Genomic DNA, 16,227 nt, shown 5'->3' with positions numbered 1-16,227 from the left:
GTGGGGGGTGAGGAGGAGGAGAGGAAGAAGGAGGATGCGTTTGCGAGGCTGGAGGGAAAGGTGGAGGATAAGCGGCGGGCGGAGACGGAGAGGTCGCGGATTGAGGATTTGCTGAGGCGGCAGGATAGGGACTGGGAGGATCCGTATGAGCGGTCGAGACGGCTGCGGCGGACGTTCCGGGCGGAGCGGAAGGTGCGCGAGGGTGCGGAGGCGAGGGCGGAGGCGCTGAAGGATAAGATGAGCTTGGGGATTGAGCTTGTTGAGGAGACCGAGGAAGATAGCGTCCGCGCGGGCATGGTGGATTTTGGGCTCGGGCTTGATGCGGCCCGGGTCGCGCGTAACCGGCCGTTGTTCGACTCGCGCGAGTCTGTTGACCCGGGGAGTCGACGGCGGGCTGGCGGGAATGGGAAACGACCTAAGGCTGCAGATGCGCTGGCCGAGCGCAAGGCGCTGTTTCGCAGTGAGTTGACGGGGAATACGCGGGCAGCGGTCGATCCGTTTCTCAACCAGGATGGGAGCGCATGGCGGCCGGGGGTCAAGAGGAGAAAGACGGGCTCGACAAAAGGCGTGGATATTGCTGAGGCTGGTGTTGCGCATGATGTACCAGCAACCGCGGTTGATGTCCCTGTCGAGCCTGATAGACCGGTTGCACCACTCGCGTTGGTCCACTATGCGTCTGACAGTGACTGAGTACGACTGGATGATGATTCTTTCTGTATTTCTACGGCGTTTGCTTGCGTGATACCCGGCGGAGTTCGCTTCAAGATACATGGTTTGGACTGCCTCCAGAATTGACGGATGTTCATTGTTCAATCTCGGTAGAGGGTATGAAACAGGAGATGAAGATTACGTATTCTGTATCAGCACTACCGCAAAGGTTACTTCGCCCAAGGAGCTTTGGTGGAAACATGGGTTGGATCACCGCCGGGTGCCTGCCCGGCTGACGACGCCGCCCACGGAGCTCTGGTAGGGGCCATAGGACCAGGAGGTAGTCGGGACGTATCAGGAAGGGCGGAAGACGTTGGTTCTCCGGAGATGCCTCCGTCTCTCCTTGCTGCCCATGGCGCGGCGGTCCCTGCGCCAACTGGTGGGACGGCCTGAGTGCCAGTTGCCCAGGGCGCCCTGGTCCCGGACGGCGGCATCTGTCCTGCAGATGGGGCCGCCGGCTCCCTAGGCTGGGACTGGGTGGTAGATGTGTGGACGGACGTTTTGGGCGGGACGGCATTTGGATCGCGGTCCCAGCTGAAGAGGGAGCCAAAGGGGAAGTGCTGCACTACGGGGAACTTGGATAGTACTTCAGCGTTGTACATTTTGATCATACCCTGAACAGTAAGCCATCGGTCCATTCGAGCAAAGCAACGAGACCAACCTTATTGATTTTCCCCCAACCAGCCTGGATGCCGGAAATGTCGTAGAGCATGGGGCTATGTTCCCAGAATGGTCCTTTCTTGACATCGTAAATGAACCCAATTGCGGAGAAATACAGATTTGCCAACCTTTCTCGTTCGACAACATGTGCTTTGGTGACACTACTGGGGGATGGAGCACCTGGAAGCGAGCCTTCTTCAGGAGTCGGATCGGTTTCTGAAATGGCTGGCGCCAATTGGGCAGATCCCAAAATGTACGGGATGAAGGAATGGTCGTCCAGACCCCAAACGCCATGAGACCCTGCCGGTTCTAGCGTGTACCGCTTGATGATGGTTCGCACAAGCTCTAGATATCTGCCGCGGGTCAGCCATTGCAGTCACCACGCGTGAGCCGTACATACGGTTGTATGACCCCCAAGACGATTGCTCTCTCCTCCACTCCCGGAGTCGATTTTGGAAACCCATTCAGCTTCCATATCCCAGCCAGGAAAGCCAGAAAGCTCAGCTCATGTCCAGTCCCATAGTCCAGCCTCTGTGGGCTTCCCCAGCTGCCTAAGAAGTACGCTTTGAGCTCCACCTCCGCGGTCAACCCGTTAGGATCCGACGATCTGGCCTGCAGCAGCTCAGACGACAAACACTCCTCCAGTAGCTCCGAGGCCCGGCTCTCCACGAGCTCGTACCACCTGCGGAAACTGATATTCCCAAATCTCCGAGGACCCGTATCAGGCGGCGCCTCTTCGAGGAGCTCCTCCAGTTTTGTCAGGAGCTGTTGGAGTTGCCGTACCGGCGCGGAGAACTCGACAGCGTCTGTGTTGATCGGCCAGGATTGTACTGCGCCGTCGGGAAGTTTGACGGGGATCATGGCCCGGTTGAGCTGCAGGAGGAAGGTCATGATATCGACGTAGGCTTTGGAGACGAGGAACTCTGATACATCTTGAGATTCGTGAATTCTCTTGCTGGGGGTGATGAAGGTGTGCCCCGCAGAGGGGTCGAGGGTTGGTAGAACCCGAAGTGGGAAACCGTGGGCCATTATTATTTCAGCTATAAGATTATGCCAACTCTGATTCTAAAGGCCGGTAAGAAATATTGATGAAAAAGGAGTTTGGTGGTAGAGGGAGGTGTTGTGGTGTTGTAGTCCTGTGAAGGACTGTACTAGGTCGATCATATGGCGATGACGCTGAGACGCCGGACGGCACCAGACCTTCTCCGCAAAAACAGACGGATCAACAGTCGACACAGATTAAACTCACCACCAGCGAGCATCTCTACGGCTGACTACGTGAAATAAATTTCTAATACAACTCTCATCCCCGGTGCAATTAGTTAATGGCCGTCCCCTATGAGTGCCTCGCGAAAGAACAAACGCGACTTGACCACGCGGAGCGTGGACATGCTCAACAGCGTCATGGACAACACCGGCGCGAACCCCCATTCCAGAAGCAAACCGCGTTTCCGGCGTTTACCCTCGCAGCCTATCAACCGTTTTGGTAGCAGGACGCCGCAAGTCCCGCGGGGCGATGCTATTTGGGATATTCCGTCGGACACTTCGCCGGAGAAGACACGACCTGCGTCACAGACCGAGCCCCTTTCTCTGAGACGATCCCAACGAGCTCGGAAGCAGGTTCATGCAGTGGAGGATACCCCGACTAGGTCCTCGCGGAGATTGGCACGTGTCATTGAGGATAGGCATGAGCGAAGTGACGATGAAGATGATTCTGAAACGGGGGAGGAATTGAACGAAATCATTGATAAGCAGTTAGGTGGCGCGAGGTTGATCGGGTTGGTGAACAAGAAGAGAAACGCGGACGTGAGCCATGCACCTATCGAGGAAGAAAGGGGAGAACAAGAAGACGAAGGCGAAAGGGCCTCGGAGGAACCTATGAATCCTTCCCCTTCGAGAGAGCTCAGAGTTCAGGAATCTCGGACGACCGGCGCGCAGGAAGCCCAAGAGGACGACCCGGAATGGGCTCCCGATACAGCAGCAAGTGAAGAGTTAAGAGAAGAAGATGATGAGAGAGGATCGGACACTAACGGGCCGCCAGAGTCTACACATATCATCCAGACTCGAAGGTTGACTCAAGAGATAACCTCGCCGCGAGCGACATGGAGACATACCCTTGCGGCTCAAGCAGTTGAGAAAGAGGTTGACGAACCCTCAAGAAGGCCGAACAGAAGGTCGCTGCCGGTGCAGAATGGTTTGAGAAAAGGAAAGAGTGCTCAAGACAAGCAGGCGGATAGAACGGCTGGGCTGTCAGAGGTATCTGAATCGGTGCGAGATGAGTCTGAATCAGAAAGCTCGTATGAACCGGTGGCAGAGGAAGACGAAGAGGAAGAGGAAGAGGAAGAAGCAGGGGCGAGTCGACATTTGCCCGACACGCAGCAGGAGGAACCGTCTATCGCCGCGCGGCCAAGCAAGAGACGCCGTACCGATGAGTATCAGCGCAACCCTCAAGTCGAGGTCTTGCGCAAACAGCCGACGCCGCCGCCTGTGCATTCAAATCCATCGCCTCCTGATGACTACCGGAGCCGCAGGAGCTCGCGTCATCGCTCGGAAAGTCTCGCTTTTGTCACAAGGCCCATCGGTGCTATCTCAGATGATGCGCAGAACGGGACTCGGGTGAGAAGTCCGAGAGAAAATGCGGGGGATAAAGCGTGGTTTGCGGAGGCTTCGAACCTTGGACAGCAAAAGGAAAACTGGGATATTCTAGTGACGGAAGCATCGGAGTTGAAAGAGAATAAAGACCCCTCTCGAGCCGAGTCCTTCGGGGCAATCGACCAACAATTATCTCAGCTACGGACGAGATATACAAAGATTAACAGGCAACTCCGATCTCGACATGGGCCTCTCCGAGAGAATCTGCGTGAGTGCGAAGACCTTCGCCAGGCCGTCTTGGAAGAAGGGACCAGGATCCTTGACAGCGTCTACTATCTGTCTCTCCGCCACGCAGAGTCGCATGCACTGCTGGAACAGGCGCATGAGCTGGTCGGGGAGTTTGAAGCCCGGATTTTTCCCACCATGATCAAAGTGATACTTCTTTGCTTTGAAGCCTACTACACCAACCGGAGACTCTTTCCGTCGGCTTATAGACATCTTGCCGGGGCGATGAAGCTCCTTCTACGATTCTGCGACCGAATTGCCAGCCTGCGCGCCGAGCGATATATACGGTGCGATATACACAGTCCAACCATCCGCAAGCCGCTTCGAGAGCTGATCAAGGCGTTGGAAGACAACTTGCTACGACGCCGCGTGAATGAGACCGAGGGGGCCTCCAGAGGCGACAAGAGGAGGGAATGGACCGAGGATGAGAAGATTGCTCTGCTGGATGGATTGAAGCTGTTTCTGGGTGAGTTTCTGGTATTCCTGGTATTTTCAGCACCAGCATCATCATCATCAATGCTAATTAAAGCTGTCGTTGGCGTCTTAGGTGAGGACCGGTATGTTCGCATGGTCTGCCATTTTGGACAGAAACTGCGTCACCGGACCCTACAGGAGCTTCAGACGAAAGCTCGAGAGATTCATGACCGATATCTCCCTCGAATCCAGGAGGATCTCAGAACGGTAGAAGGGCGTCGACAATGGCAATGGTTGTTGAGTGTGAACGGCGTTCATCGTCCGGTGTCGGTGGATTGACTATGAATCTTCTTTTGTCTTATTCGGCGCTTTTGTCCTTGGATACCCCTTTTTGTTCTGTCGATATCTGTCTACCATAGTTTCATATACCTCAGAACCATGGATGATGCATCGAGCGATCCACTGATTATTTGTTTTGTTTTGATGCGGTGAGGGCGTAACAACACACAGGGCAGATATTGAGACACGACCATGCCATGCTCTACAAGAGACAATCCATATAGAAACAAAGATACTTTTGACATAAATTCACCAGCTTAGAGCAATCATCATCTTAGCTGAAGAATTTGACGTTGTAGACCCCAAAGGGTCTACTCAATGTCAGGGTCGCCACATCCCACAACCAGCTGGCACTCCGGACCAAACCTAATCCCTAATCCGAACCCGTTGACCAAGGACTGATCAGACAGTTTAATATGACGAAGGTCAACATCAAACCATCTGGAAGAGTATCTAGTGTTAAGATACAAAATGTGACTAGAACTAAGTAAGACTAAAGAATCCTCTTCCAGCAGAACCCACATGATAAAGCTAAACTATGGCACAGTTAGCCAAGGAGCATCGCATCGAGCACCGGTCATATCGAATTGAAGTACCATCCACCTTCCATCATTTCCTATCGATTCCCATCGAGATACCATCTCCCCCATCAATAGAAGCGAATCCCCGTTCTTCAGTATCTAGGTCCTGGTGGACTACATGGCTCACATCAATCTGAATCCGTCACTGTTGAGTAAGTGCGGTGCCTGAGGCAGCACAGCCTTGATCTCACACCTCCCATGCTCTTTACGAACTTCCCCTGCAGTATACCAAGTCTATCCAAGTCTGCCTTAGTGTTACCTCTTCTTCATTCGCAAACATGTCGCCCAACGGCAAGCCCTCGTCCCTCCTCACTCATTCTCCTTCACCTTCTTCTACTCGAGAGCTTCGAAGCGCGGGTTCTACCCAAGTTCCACCACTCTCTACTCAAGCGATCTTCAATGAGATCGTGCGCAAGATTCCCACAATCAAAGAGTTCACAGAGCTCGTGCATGAGTCAATCCAACCCAAGCAAGGTGCTTTGATTTGTCGTTCTCTCGCGGAGTCGAGCGTGGTCGAGTCAAGGAGCGCAAGGTAAGACCATCTCCAAACAGATATACACTGGAATTTCCTGACGTTTGTTGTCCTGATCCAGAGTTAATTTTAACTCTTTCACCGGAACTCTTTGGGTTCGAGTCATGCCAACGGAACTCTATGACGTCCCCCAGAGATGGTTTGGTCATGCCAGTCGCACCTGGGTCTTTGATGGACTGATCAACCAGTCCGAGAGTAGCCTTCTGGACATCGGGGTAGGAACAAGTATGTCCTTTGCTCTGTGCTTTAGTGTTAGCGTGCTAATATTTGATCGCAGCTTTTCGTGGTTTTGCGGGGCAATATACCCATTCTTCGAAGGAGCCGGACCTGTATTTGCGTCCAGACACAAGCCCTCTACCTCTAATCATTGTCGAAAGTGGCTGGAGCGAGTCATGGCCACGCCTGCATGCCGATAAAGACTTATGGCTGAACGGTTCGACTGATGCTAATTTGGTAATCTTGTTGAAATGGTCAAAGCTCTCCCGCAATAGAGGGAAGGGCATAGTGGAAATATGGCGCAGAGATCCCGCAGGTGGTCTGACAGTATGCAAAAAGGTAGGGACCATGCTATCTCGAAGCCATGCACCGAAACTAACATTAAGAGCCTAGCCGATCTTCCCTGTGCCTGTTCCGGCTCCTGCTCCTGGTGCTGATCTAGTCCAATTTACTAAGCTGGACCTCTTTGGGCAACAAATGGTTTCCGGTCAAGACCCCAATGCTGTTCTTTCTTTGAAACTGTCGGACCTACGTGATTTTGCGCGCGAGCGGATGGCGCAGATGGGATTGACACCCGCATGAAGCTAGATGCGTAGGATATCCAGGGCGGTATAGATAAATCTATTAATTGCGTTCGCGTTGAGACAAAAACCACAGCCTCAGTTCCAATATTGTCATCCGAAGCTTACTTACTTACTTCAGCTTATCTAGTACTACTGACTCTTGTAGTTGTACTGTAGGTGCATCTGCTGATCGCCGTTCGTCTCTCCGCCTTTTCCCCCACTCCTCCTGCTAAAATAGTCGGGAAAAAGGGACTCTCTCCCTTCTATCTACCTACCTACTTGCATCCTGCACCTGTCCTCTGGCTATCTCTCATCCATTGTTGCATGTCTCACTTGTCTGCTTCTCCTTCATTGCCAAAAAATTCTTCATATCGTCTTTAATCCTGCAATTCTTCCTTTGTTTTCCTCTGTCTGTTTGTTTGTTTTGGTCGGGCTGTGTTGGCCAATCATACCCCCTACTCCCGACACCGTTCACCTCCAATTCTCCCGCTGTACAACGATCTACGACGGTACTACTAGAAGCTAAGGTACCTAAACGGCTTCATCCCTCTAGTTGGGCACTTGATCCCGTTTTCATCCCGCATTGGCCCGGAGAATCATTAATTAGTAAGTTGTCATCTCCTGTCCTTCATGACTATCCTATCGGAATCGCCCAGGAAAGGGGGACACACGTCCACCTCGCATCGCAGCTGCCTCTACCTGCAGGTGACCCGGGAAGCAATTCGCTAGCTGTGGTGAGGTGTCATTAGCTGATTGCTGCGTTGTCGGTCTCTGGTGTCTGTACAGCATCAATCATTCCTGCACCTTGTGCTGATGATCTTGCATTGCATTCCCATATATTGATTGCTACTCTAGTTTCTCTCAAGGCTAACAGACATCCCTCTAGCTACGGTCTCAGGCCTACCAACATCCCATAATGGCTTCCACGGAAGAACTTGTCCCTGTTCCCGCTCCTGCGCCCGCTGCGGCCGAGGTTGACGCTGACATGGCACCCCCTGCTACTCCTGTCGACTCTACCATCTTGTCCGGCAGCGAAGGACCCGTTACTAGCCCTGATGCTTCTATCAGAGACAAGGAAAATATCAAGTCTTCCCCCGAAAAGACCACTACGACCACAAAGCGTCCGTTGTCTGGAACGGCAGCTACCAAACGTCCGAGCTCTATTTCTGGCGCATCCAAGACCGCAGCGTCCACCGCGCGAGCTGCAGCTAACGGCAGTACTCTCAGCAAGCCTCCAACTCGTCCTACCACCTCCGGCACCGTCCGTAAACCGCTGAGCACTTCGACGACCGCCTCTCACCGGTCTCGCCCCTCGGTGAGCAGCTCCGCAGATGAGAAGGCGAGATCGGTCGCGAGCTCTGGAGACGAGAGGAGAGGAATCTCGGGCTCGGCCAAGCGCATGTCTTTGGTCGGTACTACTTCCTCCAGGGCTCCAGTGAAGACCACTACGTCCACTTTGGACCGTCGCTCGAGCATTGCCGGCACCACCGCATCAAGGACCACGACTACGCGTCCTAGTACCGCTTCATCGACTAAGCCTGTCACAAAACCAACTGGCTTGTCCAGCGCTTCCCGCACTTCTAACACCACCGCGGCCCGAACTGCCGCCACCCGGCCCACGGCCACGGCTACGCGCCCTACAACGACGGCTTCGAAACGACTGAGCACTGCCATCAAGACTTCTGACGATGAGGCGGAGAAACTACAGTCGCTGCAGAACAAGCTGTCGGAGAGTGAGGCTACTGTCGCCGGTCTCAAGGCGGAGCTGGAGACCGTGAATGAGAAGCTTTCTCAGCTGTCGGTGTCTCAAGAGGAAGCACCCAAAGAAAACGACGATGCAGTCGCCAGCGTTCTTCGGGAAGAACACGCTGCTGAGACGGCAAGGCTGGCCGCAGAACATGCCGAGCAGCTCCAAGCTCTGCAGGCTCAGTTGGATGAGGCAGAGTCCAAGCGCAAGGAGCTGGAAGAAAAGTCCCTGCACGACTTGGAAGATGCCGCCAAAGCAGCCGCTCAGGAAGGGGACGGCAAGACTGCTGCGGCACTCGAAGAATTGAAGCAGTCCCACCAGTCTCAGCTTGAGGCGCTGGAGAAGGAGCTAGCCGAACAAAAAGCCATTGCGGCCGGTTACGCTGACCAGATTGCGACTCTCCAGGCCCAGCTCGAATCGCAGAAGAATGGGCTCGAGGAAGCAACTCAGAAGTTGCAGGAGGAGAAGGCGGTGGCCCTCGATAGCTTGGACCGGGAGCTCAAGGGACGCGATCAGGTGATTGAGAACCTCAACATGGAGATGGAGAAATTGAACAGCGCCAAGGAACAGGAGGTTTGTGCGGCTGAAGAGTCCGCCAAGCAATCCGTCTCTGCGCTGGAGGAGAAGGTCGCCGCTCTAGAGGCCAAACTTGCCCAGGCTGAATCTGCCACGAGCCAGAGCAGCGAGGAGACTGCCCTTCTGCTTGCAGAGAAGGACAAGGAGGTTGCTGAGCTCAAGCAGGCTGTTGCAAAGTTGCAGGAAGAGCTCCAGGAGGCTCGCGAGGGTGCTGCCAAGGAATTGAATGAGAAGATTGCTGAATTAGAAGCCGCTCACGAGGCTGCAGTCGCCAAGCTCAAGGCCGATCATGAGGAGGCTCTGGCCTCGGCCGCCGCGGCCCATGCCCAGGAATTGACTGTGGCCAAGCAGGCGGCTGAATCCGCCGGTACCACGCACTCTGAGGAGCTTCGGAAGCTGCGCGAGGAATTGGATGCTGCCGAAGCCGCGGCGCAAAAGGGGAGGGAGGATGCCATCAGTGAGCTCAACGCGGCTCACCAAACCGAATTGCAAGCCCTTCAGGACAAGCTGAACGCATCGGAGCAGGCGCTGGGTGAAGCCCGGCAAGCGCTGGAGGCCAGCGTCAGCTCAGCGCAGGCCGTTGCTGTCCAAGAAATCGAGTCGCTCAAGGAGAAGGTCGGCGCGCTGGAGTCGCAGCTATCCACCGGACAGGGCGAGATCCAGTCTCTGGTTGAAGAGGTCCAGAGCAAACAGGCAGAAGCCGAAGCCTTGCACCACAACCTCACTGATTTTGAAACCAAGCTCAAGGCCAAGGACGCCGAGAAGGATGAGCAGCTGAGGGCTCTGGGAGAGAAGGCGGCGGCCTCGGAGAAGGCTATTGAGGAACAGCTCAAGGAGGCGGTTGCAGTTGCTGAGAGACACGCACAGGCCCTGGAGGCGTTGAAGGCGGAGCACGCTGCGGAGCTCGAAAAGGCCAAGAGCGAGGCGGCTGGGTCCCATGAGAATGCGCTGAGCGCGCTCCAGGCCAAGCATGACGAGCTGCTCGCGGCGAACCGGGATCTGGAAACGTCTCACGCTGAAAAGGTCGAAAGGCTAGAGGCGGAGCTGAAGAGCACGTTGGAACGCCATGCGGGTGAGATCGGCTCGCAGACGGAGCTGCGCGAGAAGGAAATCGCGGATCTCCAAAAGGACTTTGAAGAGACCAAGAGCAAGCTCCTTGCGGAACTCGAGGCATCGCAGACATCCAAGGCTGCCGAAGCTGATGCCGAGCACAGCAAGGCGATCGAACAGCTGCTCACTCTTCAGGAGGAGAAGCTGTCCAGCCTCCGGTCCGAACTCGAATCCTCCCACAAGGCCAAGCTGGATGAGCTGCAGAAGTTGCACGACACCGCCCTCGCAGAGGTGCAGGAGCAGCTTGCGCAGGCGCGTGCTGCGATGCAGGACACGTCTCTGGTTGATGGTCTGAGGGCGACGGTGGCCGACCTCGAGCAGAAGCTGATGGATGCGGACAAGGCCGTGGCTGCCAATGAAGCGCTTGCGAATCAGCACAGCACCGCGCTGACCCAGCTGGATGCGGAGAAGAAGGAGATGGAGGCCAGCTATGCGGCGGTGACCAGCCAAGTGGACGAGTTGACCAAGTCGGTTGCCGCGTCGGAGAGCATCAAGTTGGAGCTGGAGCGGGTCCTGACCCAGCTGTCTGCGTCGCAGGAGGAACTGTCGCAGCTCCAGGCCAGCCACGAAGCGGTCAGCGGCGAGCTGAAGGAGTTCAAGGCCCAGAACCGGACGATGGAGGAAAAGCTGTCACAGGGCGAGAAGGATCTGAACGACCAGATCGAGCGCAACATGTCCCTGCTGAACCAACTGGGCGAGGTGGACTCGGCCATTTCGGCCAATCGCAAGCGCGTGCGGGAGCTGGAGGCCGAACTGGCGGCGCTCAAGGCGGACAAGGACAGCGGCAAGGGCAACGTGGGGCTGGAGGGCAGCCGATGGGCGATGGAGGATGGGTCGAACAAAGCTGGAGAGAGTGGTCCGACAGCCGCTGCGGAAGGTGAGGACCTTGGATCATCCATAGAGGGAACGGTGGGAGACCCGTTATTTACTCGGCGCATCCACCCCGGGTGTTCGTTCCCAGTGTTTGACGTGATACTAATGAGGTGGAACATAGATGGCCAGCATTCAGGAACAGCTTAAACATATCCGGACGGCCAACGATGACTGGTACGACGAACACCGCAGGTATTTCCCTTTTTCTTCCTCTTTTTTCCCGGGATTAGACGAGATTGAACTGATGATACTGTCTGGTAGACTCATTGGCGAGCTCACTCAGCTGTCGCGACGCACAACGCCGGACCGTCGGAGCCAGGCGTCGACGCCTCGGCTGGACCGGCTGAGCAGCTTTGACGAGAGCGGCAACGGGGAGCGATCGTCCTGAGTGACGGGGACGGAGCAGACTGATTTCGGTTGGAGGATTTCCTTTGTATTGTTTGGTTGTATGTAATACGATGCTCAGGATACCCTGTTCATACCTAATGCGTCAAGTCAATATGAAGTCTATTGTCTATTGTCTAAATTTAGATTATCATTATGATATGACAGTGATACGGAAGAAGCCCGATGATTCGACAGATTGGGGTATCATGATAAGCCAGCTCAACAGTCACCGTGCCACCACCAAAGTTAAAAGCACGGTCAGTGAGACTCGCGGTGACGAATCTGAAGGAACCACGACTGGACGGGCGCCCACAACCGGCGGTGCCTGTCTCTTTTCTTGTCGCAGGCAACCCGGCGCATCTCGGCGTAGAGCGACGGGGTGAGGATCTGAGGAGGGGGCGACGGTTCGGCTGGGAATTCCCGTTTCTCATCCTCATCGTCATCGTCATTATCGATGTGGACAGCGTGGATCTCATTGCAATTCTCGGATGAGAGATCCACCTCCCCGTCCATCATCCACGTCTTGCGTCTCTGCTGGTGCTGCTGCTGGTGCTGGCCCGCCGACGTAAAGGCCTGGCAATACGCCGCATAGGACTCGTATAGATCGCGCTCTCTCCGGCGCGCTTGTTCTTGTTCTTGCTCGTAGTGTGCTTCCAAGGCCCTCATTTTGCGGCGTTTGGGGTCGGAGATGATGTTGTTGGTTTCATCTTCATCTTCATACTCATCGTACTCATCATACTCACAGTCATTGTGAGTGTGGGTGTGGTGGTGGGTGTGAGTGTGAGTGTGAGTAGGAGGAGGGAGTACGTGGGTGGCGTTCAATCCCTGCCTGGAGACGCGGCGCGAGAGCCAGCCCCAGCCCGATAAACGGCGCAGTGGGAGGGTTTTGCTTTTGCGTTGGATGAGGGGGATGCCGGTGCCGGTGCTGGTCTGCTGGTGAGCATGAGCATGAGGATGGGTGTAGAGGAGGAGGGAGGAGGCGGTGGAGGAGGTGATGGAGGTTGTATCCGGGAGGAGGATTTCGGGCATTATCGTTTATCGTTTGATTTTTGATTTTGATTTTGATCTAGTTGCATTCATGGACTGATGGCATATATATACTCGTATGTAGGAGGAGGAGTAGGACTTGGGAATGGACTGAGACACAAGGGACAAGGGACAAGGGACAACAATGTACCTAGGAATGTGGACTATGGACTATGGTATACATGAACCCTGGAAAGGTAGGTAATATAATATAATTGATGAAGCCGAGGACTGGATGGACTACGGAACTGGCACATGTTATATAGAGACTACCAGGATCATGGCTACGAGATAAGACTCTACTGCATGAACTGCTAACTGCTCAACGGTAACGAGTGACTAGTAACTAACTGTGTGGCTTGTGTAGCGCAGACCACGGGACGTTGGGGATAGTTCCTCTTAGCATGTTTAGTACAGGAAGCCATTGGAGGGTGACTGTGGATACTACTATAGATACTAGGACAGAAATAAAACCTATCCAGTCGCTGATGAGGATTAAATCCTTGACTGGAGATACATACCTGGTTTGCACTGATCACACGATCTCTCTGTTCTCTATTGTGAACAGATTGCAGGATCACGGTTGCACTGCAGTGCTTACCATCTAATAGTTGTCTATGATTATGCAGTATCTGCGATTTCAATGCATGCATATGTACACCCGTCTACCCAGAAACACCGTCTCTTCCCAATCCCCATCGGCCCACCTCCCGCATCGCCTCATCCCCTCCCTCCACCAACCGTCCGTCCGCATTCGATACATTCCCACTGCCCAAGGCTCCCGCTACACACTCCCATCCGCTGCGTCCGCCCCCCCACCGCAGCACCTCGTTCTTGTACCGCTCGCCCGCCGCCCGGTCGACCGCGTGGCCGCCCGCCCCGAACACGTCCGCCCAGAGCTTGTTGGCGATCGCCCGGTCGAAGATGTAGCTGTAGTACGTGGCCCCGTAGCCGTAGAGATGCCCGAAGAACCCTTGCCAGGACGTCGGCGGCGTCGTGTCCGCCGGCTCCGGCAGGCTCGAGTGCTGCTGCGCGACCTGGTGGTAGAGCGCCGTGCTGTCGATGCGGCCCCCGTCCGCCGGCCGCGAGTGGTACGCCTGGTCCACCAGCGCCATCAGGATCTGCGCCTCGTTCTCGACCGCCCCGTAGATCGACCCGTGCGCCGTCCGGTCGCGCTCCATGCTCCGCATCATCCCGTCCGACAGCGGCTCGTCCGTCCGCCAGTGCCGTGCGTACAGCGCCAGCACCGCCGGCGCCGTCGCGAAATGCTCCATCAGCACCGACGGCAGTTCGGCAAAGTCCGTGGCGCACCGCGTGCCCGAGATCGATTGCAGCCGGGTCTGGCCCAGGATCGAGTGCACCGCGTGGCCCATCTCGTGGAACAGCGTGCGCACGCTGTGCTCGCTCAGCAGCGCCGGACGACCCCCGCCGTTCGCCGCCCCGGGCTCCGGGAAATCGCACACCAGCGCGATCGTCGGCAGCTGCCGGAGCGTGTGGGTGGTCGGGTCCACCGCCGTCGCCATCCCGTCATTCGGGTGCGAGGACTGATCCAGCGAGGCGCATTCGGCCACTTCCTCCGCCGAGATCTCGCGCGAGCATCGCAACGTAAAGTGCGCCGGGTTCGGGTGCTTGTTGGGTCGCGAGAACAGATCGCAGTAGATGACGGCAATGTGTCGGTCCGCCTCGTCCACCACGTCCAGCCGGCGCACGTCCGGGTTCCACGTCTCCCCCGGGGCGGCCTCCTGCGGCACCAGCCGCACTCCGTACAGTCGGTCGAACAGTCGCGACAGACCCTGCATGACCGTCCCCAGCGAGAAAAACTCGGGCACTGCACTCAGCTCTCGGGACCGCCGCGCCTGCGAATACTGCATCACGCGTTGGTGGACGTAATATGCGTGGTCCCAGGGCTGCAGCGCGGATCCTTTCATGGCTTGCAGCTGCGACAGTTCCTCCCGGACGAGTTTCCGATTGCTACCCACGAGGGAGGTCAAAAAATTGGATACCGCCTCGGGGCTCTTGGCCATCTTGTCGCTGAGGGTCATGTGCGCGAAACTCTCATAGCCCGACAGCTTCGCCAGCTCCGCTCGTTTGAGGAGCAACTCCTCCAGCCGGTGGAGCTGTCGCTTGCTCGAAGTCCTCGTGGCCAGATAAACCTCCCTGCGCACGTTCTCGTCATGCACCGACCGCAGCGCCAGCCGCGGGATCATCCCCGTCGTCGGGACCGCGGCCGTCCGATTCCACCGCTTGATCTGCTGCACCAGGATCGGATCCAACCCCCGGAGACTGTTGGCAGTAACACTGACGTGCGACTTGGCCGGCTCGGCGCCATTGACGAAACTCGACCCCAGCTGGCTGATATCGTTCGAGAGATTCACAAACCGCTGTCGCTCGTGCGGCGGCATATAGATCGCCGAGTTGGAAAAGTCCTTGATCAAGATCTGCGCCACGATCCTCTCCTCTTCCGACCAATGCGCCGTCACCTCGGGGTTCGCCGCCGCCTTTTTCAGCTGGTCGTTGAGCCCCGTCGTCGTGTTGAGCACGTTCATGTACTCGAACATGAGCGCGTACGCCTGCGTCGCTGCCTCCTGCACCCACGGGTCGGGATGGATCACCCGGATGAAATCAGAAAGATCGATCACACGACACAGCAGGTCGCTCAGCCGGTCCAGATCCCGCGCCATCGTCCGGTATTCTTGTAGCGTCGAGGCCGCCAGCACCTTGGACACGATCGCCTGGCATTTCTGCAGCGATACGTTGGCGAACGTCCGGAAGCCATCCGGACTCGTCAGATATTGGTTCTGCACTAATCCCGTCGGTTTGGGCTGTGCCGACCGCTGCTGCGAGAACTCGCGCCAGAACTGCTGGGAGTCGAACACGCGGCGAAGGGTATCGTCGTCGACGGTTTTTGTTCGTGAGTAATCCGCCGGAAGAGAATCTAACTGTCGAGGGAATGGCGATGCTGCCGTCTCGAAGGAGCGACGAGCCTGGTGCAGCTGCAGGCGTTGCAGGCACTTTCGGCATGTCCACGGCCGACGCCGCAGAGGCACCAGTAGTTGGTCTTTCATGGAGAGTCCAGGCAGAGAACGTCCTGTAAATTTACCATCGATGGACTGATATCAAACAATTCACAGACAAAGAAAACTGTCAACGGTCATATCTGACGGAGAATGAAGCGGGCAAGGCCAACGGACGATGACGGAGAGGATCGGGCGAGCCGAACAGCCGCGAAAAGAAAAAGGCTTGGCAGCATCAACGTCGACTTCCATTCCGCTTCTCGATACGCTTCTCCATCACCACCACCACCCACGTCCCCACCATTGGCCATTGATTGACCTCTTTCCGTCAGGATGTCATTCCGGCCAATGTTCCAGCAGGTGAGTTTCCCTTTCCCGTTGTTTCTTCCTACCTCGCTAACTCGTCCAGCGAGCTGTTGCTCCAATCGCGGCCACCCTTCTGGCTGGAGGCGTAGCCCTGTATCCCAGACGGACTGCATACGCCGAAGAGCCTCTGGACAACGTATGTTCCCCCTGGCTGTTTGACACCTGAGATACTCGCATTCCCCCGCGACAACCCGACTAACGGTCTGCAGAAAAAACCCATCTACGATGACTTCCCAGC

At 56.0% G+C, this 16,227-nt stretch overlaps 6 protein-coding genes across 6 annotated transcripts; 3 read left to right on the top strand and 3 right to left on the bottom strand.

Annotated features, from left to right (window-relative positions):
• Positions 1-878: 878 nt before the first annotated feature.
• RRD1 (Serine/threonine-protein phosphatase 2A activator 1) lies at positions 879-2,397 on the bottom strand (the record flags this gene model as incomplete). Its single annotated transcript, XM_026755853.1, has 3 exons — positions 879-1,322; positions 1,370-1,721; positions 1,769-2,397. The coding sequence occupies 3 exons, from the start codon at positions 2,395-2,397 to the stop codon at positions 879-881; spliced, it is 1,425 nt and encodes a 474-aa protein (XP_026609770.1).
• Positions 2,398-2,706: 309 nt separating this feature from the next.
• CDV56_101876 (uncharacterized protein) lies at positions 2,707-4,998 on the top strand (the record flags this gene model as incomplete). The annotated part of the gene is made up of 2 exons (XM_026755495.1): positions 2,707-4,711; positions 4,793-4,998. 2 exons carry the CDS (start codon positions 2,707-2,709, stop codon positions 4,996-4,998), a joined length of 2,211 nt encoding a protein of 736 aa, XP_026609769.1.
• An 859-nt stretch (positions 4,999-5,857) lies between these two features.
• CDV56_101615 (uncharacterized protein) lies at positions 5,858-6,909 on the top strand (the record flags this gene model as incomplete). The annotated part of the gene is made up of 4 exons (XM_026755234.1): positions 5,858-6,111; positions 6,173-6,336; positions 6,389-6,654; positions 6,721-6,909. The coding sequence occupies 4 exons, from the start codon at positions 5,858-5,860 to the stop codon at positions 6,907-6,909; spliced, it is 873 nt and encodes a 290-aa protein (XP_026609768.1).
• An 897-nt stretch (positions 6,910-7,806) lies between these two features.
• Positions 7,807-11,584, top strand: CDV56_100904 (M protein repeat protein; the record flags this gene model as incomplete). The annotated part of the gene is made up of 3 exons (XM_026754523.1): positions 7,807-11,232; positions 11,318-11,388; positions 11,458-11,584. The coding sequence occupies 3 exons, from the start codon at positions 7,807-7,809 to the stop codon at positions 11,582-11,584; spliced, it is 3,624 nt and encodes a 1,207-aa protein (XP_026609767.1).
• A 257-nt stretch (positions 11,585-11,841) lies between these two features.
• On the bottom strand, positions 11,842-12,612 carry CDV56_100756 (uncharacterized protein; the record flags this gene model as incomplete). The annotated part of the gene is made up of 1 exon (XM_026754375.1): positions 11,842-12,612. The coding sequence occupies one exon, from the start codon at positions 12,610-12,612 to the stop codon at positions 11,842-11,844; it is 771 nt and encodes a 256-aa protein (XP_026609766.1).
• A 662-nt stretch (positions 12,613-13,274) lies between these two features.
• Positions 13,275-15,674, bottom strand: OCT1 (mitochondrial intermediate peptidase; the record flags this gene model as incomplete). The annotated part of the gene is made up of 1 exon (XM_026753793.1): positions 13,275-15,674. One exon carries the CDS (start codon positions 15,672-15,674, stop codon positions 13,275-13,277), a length of 2,400 nt encoding a protein of 799 aa, XP_026609765.1.
• Positions 15,675-16,227: the final 553 nt, after the last annotated feature.

This window comes from Aspergillus thermomutatus, assembly GCF_002237265.1.
Source record: "Aspergillus thermomutatus strain HMR AF 39 chromosome Unknown NODE_419, whole genome shotgun sequence".
NCBI classification, from domain to species: domain Eukaryota; kingdom Fungi; phylum Ascomycota; class Eurotiomycetes; order Eurotiales; family Aspergillaceae; genus Aspergillus; species Aspergillus thermomutatus.
Note: the sequence above shows the minus strand (reverse complement) of the source record. Positions and strands in the feature narration are given on the sequence as shown.